This window comes from Manihot esculenta, chromosome 9 (assembly GCF_001659605.2).
Source record: "Manihot esculenta cultivar AM560-2 chromosome 9, M.esculenta_v8, whole genome shotgun sequence".
Classification (NCBI taxonomy): Eukaryota; Viridiplantae; Streptophyta; class Magnoliopsida; order Malpighiales; family Euphorbiaceae; genus Manihot; species Manihot esculenta.
Window position 1 is genome coordinate 2,712,356 of NC_035169.2, and position 12,400 is coordinate 2,724,755.

Genomic DNA, 12,400 nt, shown 5'->3' on the forward strand with positions numbered 1-12,400 from the left:
ATGGGCTTTGTAATGGAGAGTAAAATCGATAAAGCAGTGGAATTTTTCGATGATATGGTTGCACGTGGTTATCAACCTAATGTTTATACTTACAATGTGATGGTAAACGGAATGTGTAAATTTGGGAAAACAAACGTGGCTATTGGGCTGCTAAAGGGAATGGCTGATAGAGGTTGTGAGGCAGATGTTGTGACATACAGTGCAATCATTGACGCCCTTTGCAAAGATGAGCTAGTTGGTGAGGCTTTAGAGCTCTTCTCTCAAATGAGGAATAAGGGCATTTCAGCTGATGTCATCACTTACACTGGTTTAATTCATGGTGTTTGCAAATTAGGCCAAAAGAACCAAGCATTGGCCTTGATGAATGAAATGGTGGAGAAAAACATATTACCAAATGTTTATACCTTCAGTGTATTGATTGATGCTCTTTGTAAGGATGGAATGGTTTCAGAGGCTCAAAAAACATTCAATATAATGATTCAAAGAGGTGTAGAGCCTAATGTGGTCACCTACAGTTCCTTAATTGATGGTCTTTGCATTTCAGACCATTTCAAAGAAGCTTTGGCCTTGTTGAAAGAAATGGTGGGGAGGAACATATCCCCTAATATTTTTACCTTCAATATATTGATCCACACTCATTGTAAGAAAGGACTGGTTTCAAATGCACAGAATATAATCAAAATAATGATTCAAAGAGGTGCGGAACCTAGTGTTGTCACTTATAATTCATTGATGGATGGATATTGTCTGTGCAAGCAAATTGATAAGGCTAGAAAGGTATTTGATCTGATGGTGACCAATGAAATAGCTGACATTTTTAGCTACAGCATTTTGATCAATGGATATTGTAAGTGCAAAATGATAGATGATGCAAAGGATATTTTTGTTGAAATGTCTCATAAAGGTTTAGTTCCTAATGCTGTTACTTATTCTACTCTTATAAAGGGTATGTTTCAAGCAGGGAGGCCCCAAACTGCACAGGAGCTCTTTAAGGATATGGGCCCTCATGGTCAACAGCCAGATATAGTAACCTTCTCAATTATGATTGATGGTTTGTGTAGACAGGGGAATCTCGACGAGGCAATCACACTATTGAAAGCAATGGAGAAAAGTCAGTTGAAGCCTAATCTTGTGATCTATAGCAGTCTGATCAATGGTATGTGCAAAGTTGGGAAGATTAATGATGCCAAGGAACTTTTTTCTAGTCTTTTTGAAATTGGTTTACAACCTGATGTTTTTGTATATAATGCAATTATGAAAGGACTCTGCCAACAAGGATTAATGGATGAAGCGTATAAGGTATTTAAAGATATGGAAAAGGTAGGATGTTTACCAAATAATTGTTGTTATAATATCATCATTCAAGGGTTTCTCAAGCATGAGGATTTACCAAAAGCATCAAAACTAATCAATGAAATGGTTGATAAGGGGTTCTCTGCTGATGCTACTACCACAGAATTGGTAGTATATTTATCGCAGCATAATGATCTCATTCTAAGCAAACTACGAAATTGTTCTGAGGCTTCTAAAGCTGTGCAATGAGGGATCAGCAAACTAAAGTTGTTATATCTTGACCGTTCAATGGTGTCTTGGAGAGAAACTTGGTAATTACCTTCTTCAAATGTAGTAGATATGTAATTTAACTAACTTCAAATTTCATTTCTAATTTCAATCAGATGTGATTCTCTTCCACAAAACGAAAATTTCTAAAACTGCAAATTACCTGTGGTGGAAACCATGATATATGTGTGCCTTTCGCTTGAATTCAGACATGGACTAGATCTCTTTGATATAAGATTGTTGATGAATGGAGGTCATGGATTTCTAATCATCAAGTTGCTGGTAAACCCACCTTCTCCATTACAATTTTTTTTTGGCTGCTACTACTGCTTTAACTCGAGGGCTCAGTCCTAAAATTGAGTTGAGAACTAAAACTAATTGGTTCCATACTACAATGCCTAAGAATCTTTATCTATTTTTATTTTTGTGCTCAATGACCTTTCAAAATGCTATCATTTCTCTTGTAGGTACTTGCAAGGATATGACTACAACTTCACCTTTCTAACCATAAAGGTATAAGCAATTCATTTTTGCTTAGTTATTATAATTTTTAATAATAATGAATCTAATGATTATAAACCAGTGTGCTTTAATTGAGAATTGATTTAACAATTATACTACACTATAAATGCAGGGCGCAGGATATATACAGTCCCAGAATACAAGGTAAGAGAATCACTAGACTTCTACAGCTGTTGGTTGGATGAAATGTCACTAAAATCATTTGAGTTATTTATATGGTGCATTTTGCGATACATTTGTGTGGTGTTATGAATGTGAAACACATTGTTTCTTACTGTTTGAGATGTTAGTTAAGTTAGGCAAGAAAAGTTGTTTTGGTTGTTTCTTTTCTCCTTTCAGCAGTATATAATGAGACATTTTATGTTTTTACCACTTTCTAAACCTTGTAATATACTTTTTCTTTTTGCTTGATGCATCTTTGTTGAAGTTTTTGTGATTCTGCATCCATGGGAAATGGTTTGTTAGAGAAGGTGGGTTTGACAGGGTACATATTGAGAGGTAGGAAATCGATTGCAAAATGATTCAGAACCCAAGAATCTATATCAGTTGTTGTTTACTTTACAAAATTGAATAAACTATGGGATAAACTTGGTGCTTTAAGGCATCATCTAACTATTTGTGAATGTGGTGCTTCTGAAGTATAACACAAGTATAATCTTGGAATATTCATAAAATTTTCTTTGAGCTGTTATTTACACACCACCTGCAGTATGTATCAAGTCTTAAATTAGTTAGATATTCAATAAAAAGACTTTTTATATGATTCCAATAATTCTCTACATAATATGTTTCTTAAAACTAAATTTGATTCAATTTATTTTAACACCATAATTCTTTATAAAAAAAATACCTACAAAATTTCTTGCAGTTAGTAATTTAATGGTCATGGTCAGTAAACGGTCAGTAACTTATTTTACAAATCACTTTTTCCATAATTTGATCAGTTAACATGATTTCCTCTGGTGCGTTATTATTTATAAATACTAATAATAACATTGTAAAATTTATAATTTATTTTTATTAATATAATTTATTTAATTAATTTATAATATAATATTTTAATTTACATATAAAATCCACATGTTCACGTCTATTTTAATGGATTAAAAAATTATACAAATATACATTATTTAAAATATTTCAATTTGATTTGTTGGATTAATTTACTATTTTAATTTAATTAATGTTCTATTAACAAATATAATATTAAAATTTTAATAGATTAAATATTTTATTAAAACTATTATATGTTTTAATAATTTACTTATATTAAGGTTAGTAATTAGATATATTTGTCTATGCTATAAAATCTCAATATCATACAACACATTATTAAGAAATATACTACATAATTAGTTCAGTGGGCAACATGCTAAAAAAGAAAAACTATAATTCTTGCTAAGAACTAGAATCAAATTAAATTTGTAATACTTTAATATAAAGAAAAACTATAGTTCTTACTAAGAATTAGAACCAAATCAAATTTTTAATACTTTAATGCATTTCAAACTAAATTTCGGTATAGTTCTAATACGATTCTAAGTAATTTTATTACTATCTCAATTTGATTTTAATTTTTTTTTATTTTTATTTTAATTTTATTTCAATTTAAATTTTAATTTTTACAAATAAAATCATAATAGCTTTTACGTATATTTTAAAATAGTAAATAATTAATATTAAAATAATAATAAAAATAATAATATTAATATTTAAATAATAACAGTAGTAATATAATATATATATATATATATTATATACAACTCTTGATAAGAATATTTTATTATTTTATGTAGTTATTAATTATATAATTTTAATTAAAAATGTATGAAATTAATATATAAATATATATTATATTACTAATAATACATTTATAATTGATATAAAAAAAAGGATGTATATATCATTCGGGTATAATAATTTTTTAAAAAATATATATATGTTAATGATAATTTTATTAAATAGTAGATATTAGCAAATATAATAAAAATTTGAATATTTCAATTACAGTAAAACAATCAACTAAAATGATATATTTTCTTAATTTTATTTTATTATAATTTTTTTGATAACTTTGATTAAATATATTCATATAATAATGTGATATTAAGATAATAGGAGCCCAAATTTAATTGTCTATTTGTAATAATAATAATAATATATAAAAAATTAATAAAAAGATGAAAAAATAACGGTAAAATATTGTTTAGTTTGTGAAAGTGTTAAATTTGGTTGTAGAGAAATAGAGTGGTTTATTGAAGATTTTGAAATCAAATGGACATTTATACTTTTTGGAGGCCAAATTCAAAGCGGCAATATAAAGATTTATCTGGCTTTAAAGAGAGATAAATCATCGTCAATCAGACTATGTATCCTACTAGAGGTTCTTATATCCCTTCTGATTAGATTGATAAGAGAATAAGAGAGAGCTGAGCTTCAAGAGGTGATTTGTTCAGATCACATGAGCAACTCATACAAAACTAAATATAAAAGGAAGTTTCTTGTTAGAAATCTGATATATTTTTCTATGCTACAAAATCTCAGTATAAGTGAGATAGTGGGCAACATACTAAAATGAAAAGCTATAGTTCTTATACTTTTATCACCAGATTTTACTACAATATACTTTAATCTATTAGTAATTTTAACAGATTTATTAAAAAATTTGAAATCCTTCAATAACTCTTAATATAAAACGTTGTATAAAAATTCACCAACAGATTTGAAATCTGTTGGTAATCTACTAGTATTACTAACAAATTTAAAAATTTATTGAAAATTTATAAATTTATAAAATAATTGGTGTTGAAATTTATGAATAGACTTAAAATCTATTAGTAAATCACTAACAATTTTAATCTGTTAGTAAATTTAAGGGTGTAAATGAAACAAACCGTTTGTAACCGTTTGTAAGCTATTCGAGATTCGACTCGATAAAAACTTGACCGAACTCGACTCGATTTCTAAGCGATTCAAACTCGAACTTAATTTTTAGGCTTGTTTAGTAAACGAAACAAACTTAAACCGTATAGTGTCTCGTTAAGACTCGTGAGCTCGACTTGCGTTCGAATTTATTAGCATACTGGTGAATAGTCTCATTAAGCAGACTGAAATTAATATCATAAGAGAAATAAATTTAACTTAACTCCTGCATATACTTTCATGAGCCAAATCTAAATTTTATAAAATTCAATTCTATATTATTTAATTATACTATTAAAACTTACATATTTGGATTGTTAAGAGCTCATTTTTATAAATTTATAAGCTAATTTGTATATGTGAAAGTCAGCTGCTTGCTTGATGTGTGACGTCCCACATCGACGAAGTACGGAAAATCAAAATTGTATATAATAGTTAGTACGAAACTACTAAATAACTTAGTTAACTATTTTGAGTCAGGTGGAAAGTGGATCCCAAGTTATTTAGGTCAAAGCTACCCCTGAGTAAGAGCTAGTGGCCCTGTCACAATACCGAAATTGAACTTATTAATACTTAACTCGTCTAAATTTAGTTCGACTTCGAAATACGTAAAACTCGAGTTCGGCTTGAATTTAAAAAAATTTTAACGAACTAAATTTAAACTCTTCAAAACTTAGCTCTACACTTCGTTTACACCTTAAGTAAATTTTTAAAAGTGTTTAAATTACTAACGGATTTAAAAATTCGTTACTAAATTTTATCATCAAATTAATAAGTATTAAATTTATCAATGAGCCGATAAATCTTTTGATAAATTTAAAATAAAATCCTACATAAAATTTTCTGCATCGTTATTTTACGACTTATATTTTTCAGATTTCAAATCCATTATTAATTTTTGGAGAGAAAAAGGGTTTTTTTTTTTAAATTTAGTAACAAATTGCAAATTTATTAGTACTTCGCGTTTATAAATATAACACAAACTCCTATACTTTTATCATTCATTCATTTTATCATCCACCTTTTTTTCATTTTTTTCCTTTTCTCTCATTTTCTTTTTTTTATTACTTTCTTTCATTTTATTTTTTATCTCATAAGTTTTTTTCTTATTTTTTTTAATTATTTTTCTTTCATTTCTTATCCTATTTTCTCTCGTTCTCTTTCTCTTCTATTATTTTTTTCATTCTTCATAATTTTCCTTTCATTTTCTCCCTTTTCTTTTCCATCTTTTTCTTTCCTTTCCTTTTATCTTCTTTGTTTTCTCTATACTTTTCATTGATATTAGTTTTTTTAATATTATTTTTTTCTATCATTTTCTTTCTATTTACATTTTTTCTATTATTTTCTCTTTATTTATTTTATTCTCCAGTCATTTGTTCACTTTTTTCATTTCTCTAATCATCTTTTTACTCAACTCTCATTCATTCTTCTTTTTCATAATTTTTATTTTTCTATTATTTTCTTTATTTTTCTCTTTTCTCTTTCTTTTTTATTATTTTCTCTCATTTTATACCATTTAATTTTTTTTTATTTTAACCTTTTTGAATATAAATTAAAATTTTGATAACAATAATAATATAATTTTAATTCTTATTAAATTAATAAAAAAATATTTAAACTCTCAATAAATTTACTAATGAATTACAATTCATTGATAATTTACTAACGGATTTTACATCTGTTAATAAATTATTTTTCTCTTATACTAACGGATTTAAAATTTATTAATAATTTAAAATCTGTTAATAATAATAGTAGAAATTTCATTAGTAAATCTACCAGTTTACTGATGAACTTGAAAACCGTTGGTAAAATTTTAACACCGAACATTTTAACACCGGATCAGTAATCTATTACTAATCCATTATTAATTAATTTATCAACGAATTTTTATTAGATTGCCAATGAAAAAATCAATGCATTATTAATACAAATTAAGAAGTTGATTCTTATCTTTACAATAAGATATCTTTTAAACTCTTAAAAATTTTGAAGCTAAAATTGAAGAAACATTCATGACGTTATATGAGAATTTTGAAGCTAAAATTAAAGAAACATTCATGAAGTTATATTTCTCATTTCATGCAAGATGATGTCTGTTATTGGAATGCATATGATTGTTTTATTGATATAAAATAAGTATAAAGAATATACAGTTAAAAAGATAATTATAGTTATCGATCCGTTCGTATCATTTAATTTTACTGTCCGTTAATAAATCTATTTATATCCATCTAATTTTAATCTCATATTGATAAATTATAAGAGATGAAGAGTTCTCCTTCCCTATAAAAAGGGAAGGCCTCTCCTTCCTTCAATATTAGCACCTGATTTTTTATAATTTATAATATAATATACTATATATTAAATGTATAGAAATAATTTAATTATTATAAATTTAAGTTAATATTATTAATAATAAAATAAAATAATAAATAAAATTTAAAATGCAAAATATATTTAGTGAGTTTAACATTTCAAAATTTTATTATTTTGAAATAATTTTATATATTAATTTTTTACTGATATTAATTAAAATTGTAATATTATTCAAATAAAATGTCAAAATAAAAATGTGCCAAACAGTTCTCATGAGAGTTAAGCTTTGTAAAAAAAAATTAATTTTTATTATACTAAAATAAAGTAATTAATAATAAAAAATTATATAAAGTTACTCATTTTAAATTTCCTAATTATATTTTTAAAATTATACATTGATATTTTTAAAAAATTATACTATAACAATATTTTTAAAAATATACATTGATAATTATTTATTAAATAAGGAATATTATTTAATAAAATAAAAAATCAATATTCTGCAATTATATTTATAATATTTTATTTAAAAAAATAAAATTAACAAAATCAATTAATTTTTAAATAAATTTAATTAAATATAAGGTATGGTTATAATAATTTAATATTATAATAATATAAAAGAAAATTTATTTACTTATTCAAAATGAATTTAATACAATATTGTATACAAAAATTAATAATATATATACATAATTAGCATACACAATGTCTAGAAATATCAAGTAGGTTAAAAAAATTATGAAAATAAATTTAATCAAGTCTGTATATTTTTATTAAGAGTCAAATAAATTTAATTTAAAATTTTAGATTAATTAAACTATGTAATTTTATTAATGGCTAAATAGATTTTAACTTAATATTATTTTTTAAAAATAAAATATTATTTTTATAATTTAAAACATTAAAAATTTAGTATTTTAATTATCATAAAAAATTAAAAATATATAAATATAATAAATAATTTTTAAAAATATAAAAATAAAGTTTTATTATATAAAAAATATTTTTATTATTAAAAAATAATATTATATTATTAAAAAAATAATTTTACGACTTATTTAATTCTTAAGTAGTAATAATAATATATAGATTTAATTGATTTAAAATTTTGAATTAAAATTATTTAACTTTTAAATAAAAGTAAAGACTTAATTGGATTTATATTTAAAAAATTATTATTATAAAATGATAAATTTAATTTGTTATTAAATAATATTTTTAAATTAATAAAAATTTACAAAATGTGGCGCATATAAACAATTCCCAATTTCCTTTTGTTATCCTTACCACTTTACCAGCAGGCAGAGAGCCTTCCTTCTCTGATTCTCTATTTCCTTTCCTCATTCCCAATCTCCGATCCATCCCTAAAAACAACTGACGAGAGATCGATGATGATGAAGATGCCTTGGAGGAGGAAGAGCAGGAGCTTCCATCTTCAGCTACAAGGGGCAATTGGTACCATTCAATCTCCATTCCTATTCTTATTTACCAATCATTGCCATTCTTCTACTTCCACACTTGAAGATGCACGCTTCTTGACAAATAACTTCAAATCTGCTTCTTTTACCCATCTTGATGATGCCATTGCTTCCTTCAATCATGTAATTCATAAGCATCCTCTGCCTTCTAGGGTTCCATTTAATAGATTCTTATCTGCCCTTGTGAAAATGAAACAATATCACACTGTCCTTTCCATGTCCAAAACAATTGAATTGCTAGGAATCTCTCACGATGTTTATTCTCTTAACATCTTAATTAATTGCTTCAGCCACTTACACCTCGTGGATTTTGGCTTCTCTGTTTTTGGTAAGATGCTCAAATTCGGATTGGAGCCTACCACTGTGACATTTACTACCTTAATTAATGGGCTTTGTATGGAGAGTAAAATCGATAAAGCAGTGGAATTTTTCGATGATATGGTTGCACGTGGTTGTCAACCTGATGTTTATACTTACAATACCATAATAAACGGAATGTGTAAATTTGGGAAAACAAATGTGGCTATTGGGCTACTAAAGCGAATGGCTGATAGAGGTTGTGAGCCAAATGTTGTGACATACAGTGCAATCACTGACGCCCTTTGCAAGGATGAGCTAGTTGGTGAGGCTTTAGAGCTCTTCTCTCAAATGAGGAATAGGGGCATTTCACCTGATGTCATCACTTACACTGGTTTAATTCACGGCGTTTGCAAATTAGGCCAAAAGAACCAAGCTTTGGCCTTGATGAATGAAATGGTGGAGCAGAACATATCACCTGATGTTTATACCTTCAATGTATTGATTGACGCTCTTTGTAAGGATGGAATGGTTTCAGAGGCTCAAAATACATTCAATGTGATGATTCAAAGAGGTGTAGAGCCTGATGTGGTCACCTACAATTCCTTAATTGATGGTCTTTGCATTTCAGACCAATTCAAGGAAGCTTTGGCCTTGTTGAAAGAAATGGTGGGGAGGAACATATCCCCTAGTGTTTTTACCTTCAATATATTGATCGACACTCTTTGTAAGAAAGGACTGGTTTCAAATGCAGAGAATATAATCAAAATAATGATTCAAAGAGGTGTGGAACCTACCATTGTCACTTATAATTCATTGATGGATGGATATTGTCTGTGCAAGCAAATTGATAAGGCTAGAAAGGTATTTGATCTGATGGTGACCAATGAAATAGCTGACATTTTTAGCTACAGCATTTTGATCAATGGATATTGTAAGTGCAAAATGATAGATGATGCAAAGGATATTTTTGTTGAAATGTCTCATAAAGGTTTAGTTCCTAATGCTGTTACTTATTCTACTCTTATAAAGGGTATGTTTCAAGCAGGGAGGCCCCAAACTGCCCAGGAGCTCTTTAAGAATATGTGCTCTCATGGTCAACAGCCAAATATAGTAACCTTCTCAATTATGATTAATGGCTTGTGTAGACAGGGGAATCTGGATGAAGCACTCACCCTATTGAAAGAAATGGAGGAAAGTCAGTTGAAGCCTGATCTTGTGACCTATTGCATTCTGATCAATGTTATGTGCAAAGTTGGGAAGATTAATGATGCCAAGGAACTTTTTTCTAGTCTTTTTGAGATTGGTTTACAACCTGATGTTTATGTATATAATGCAATTATGAAAGGACTCTGCCAACAAGGATTAATGGACGAAGCGTATAAGGTATTTAGAGACATGGAAAAGGGAGGATGTTTACCGAATAATTGTTGTTATAATATCATCATTCAAGGGTTTCTCAAGCATGAGGATTTACCAAAAGCATCAGAACTAATCAACGAAATGGTTGATAAGGGGTTCTCTGCTGATGCTGCTACCAAAGAATTGGTAGTACATTTATCGCTGAATAATGATCTCATTCTGAGGCTTTTAAAGGTGCGCAATGAGGGATCAGCAAATTAAAGTTATTATATCTTGACCATTCAAGTGTATCTTGGAGGGCAACTTGGTAATTACCTTTTTCAAATATAATAGATATGTAATTTAACTAACTTCTTCAAATATTATTTTTAATTTCAATCAGCTGTGATTCTCTTCCACAAAACGAAAATTTCTAACACTGCAAATTACCTGTGGTGGAAACCATGATATGTGTGCCTTTCGCTTGAATTCAGACATGGACTAGATCTCTTTGATATAAGATTGTTGATGAATGGAGGTCATGGATTTCTAATCATCAAGTTGCTGGTAAACCCACCATCTCCATTACATTTTTTTTTTTGCTGCTACTACAGTCTTAACTCGAGAGCTCAGTCCTAAAATTGAGTTGAGAACTAAAATTAATTGGTTCCATACTACAATGCCTAAGAATCTTTATTTATTTTTATTTTTGTGCTCAATGACCTTTCAAAATGCTATCATTTCTCTTGTAGGTACTTGCAAGGATATGACTACAACTTCACCTTTCTAACCATAAAGGTATAAGCAATTCATTTTTGCTTAGTTATTATAATTTTTAATAATAATGAAACTAATGATTATAAACCAGTGTGCTTTAATTGAGAATTGATTTAACAATTATACTACACTATAAATGCAGGGCGCAGGATATACAGTCCCAGAATACAAGGTAAGAGAATCACTAGACTTCTACAGCTGTTGGTTGGATGAAATGTCACTAAAATCATTTGAGTTATTTATATGGTGCATTTTGCGATACATTTGTATGGTGTTATGAATGTGAAACACATTGTTTCTTACTGTTTGAGATGTTAGTTAAGTTAGGCAAGAAAAGTTGTTTTGGTTGTTTCTTTTCTCCTTTCAGCAGTATATAATGAGACATTTTATTTTTTTACCACTTTCTAAACCTTGTAATATCCTTTTTCTTTTTGCTTGATGCATCTTTTTGAAGTTTTTGTGATTCTGCATCCATGGGAAATGGTTTGTTAGAGAAGGTGGGTTTGACAGGGTACATATTGAGAGGTAGGAAATCGATTGCAAAATGATTCAGAACCCAAGAATCTATATCAGTTGTTGTTTACTTTACAAAATTGAATAAACTATGGGATAAACTTGGTGCTTTAAAGCATCATCTAACTATTTGTGAATGTGGTGGTTCTGAAGTATAACACAAGTATAATCTTGCAATATGCTTCATAAAATTTTCTTTGAGCTGTTATTTACACACCACCTGCAGTAGGTATCAAGTCTTAAATTAGTTAGATATTCAATAAAAAGACTTTTTATATGATTCCAATAATTCTCTACATAATATGCTTCTTAAAACAAAATTTGATTCAATTTATTTTAACACCATAATTCTTTTTTTCTTGCAGTTAGTAATTTAACGGTCAGTAACTTATTTTACAAATCACTTTTTCCATAATTTGATCAGTTAACAGGATTTCTTCTGGTGCGTTATTATTTATAAATACTAATAATTACATTGTAAAATTTATAATTTATTTTTATTAATATAATTTATTTAATTAATTTATAATATAATATTTTAATTTACATATAAAATCCACATGTTCACATCTATTTTAATGGATTAAAAAATTATACAAATATACATTATTTAAAATATTTCAATTTGATTTGTTCTATTAATTTACTATTTTAATTTAATTTATGTT

General features: G+C 27.2%; 1 protein-coding gene and 1 long non-coding RNA gene across 3 annotated transcripts; both read left to right on the forward strand.

The window, feature by feature from the left end:
• On the forward strand, window positions 1-11,619 carry LOC122721267 (pentatricopeptide repeat-containing protein At4g31850, chloroplastic-like). The gene is made up of 8 exons (XM_043959840.1): window positions 1-1,541; window positions 2,028-2,073; window positions 2,195-2,226; window positions 2,510-2,552; window positions 8,790-10,770; window positions 10,937-11,009; window positions 11,195-11,240; window positions 11,362-11,619. Exons 1-5 carry the CDS (start codon window positions 1-3, stop codon window positions 10,722-10,724), a joined length of 3,597 nt encoding a protein of 1,198 aa, XP_043815775.1. The 3' UTR covers window positions 10,725-10,770; window positions 10,937-11,009; window positions 11,195-11,240; window positions 11,362-11,619.
• On the forward strand, window positions 1,859-2,454 carry LOC122724537. 2 transcript variants are annotated; one of them, XR_006351990.1, is made up of 2 exons: window positions 1,859-2,073; window positions 2,195-2,454. It is a non-coding gene; the product is annotated as an uncharacterized LOC122724537 (long non-coding RNA). The 2 variants fall into 2 exon arrangements; XR_006351991.1 differs by having other exon boundaries at window positions 2,227-2,454.
• Window positions 11,620-12,400: the final 781 nt, after the last annotated feature.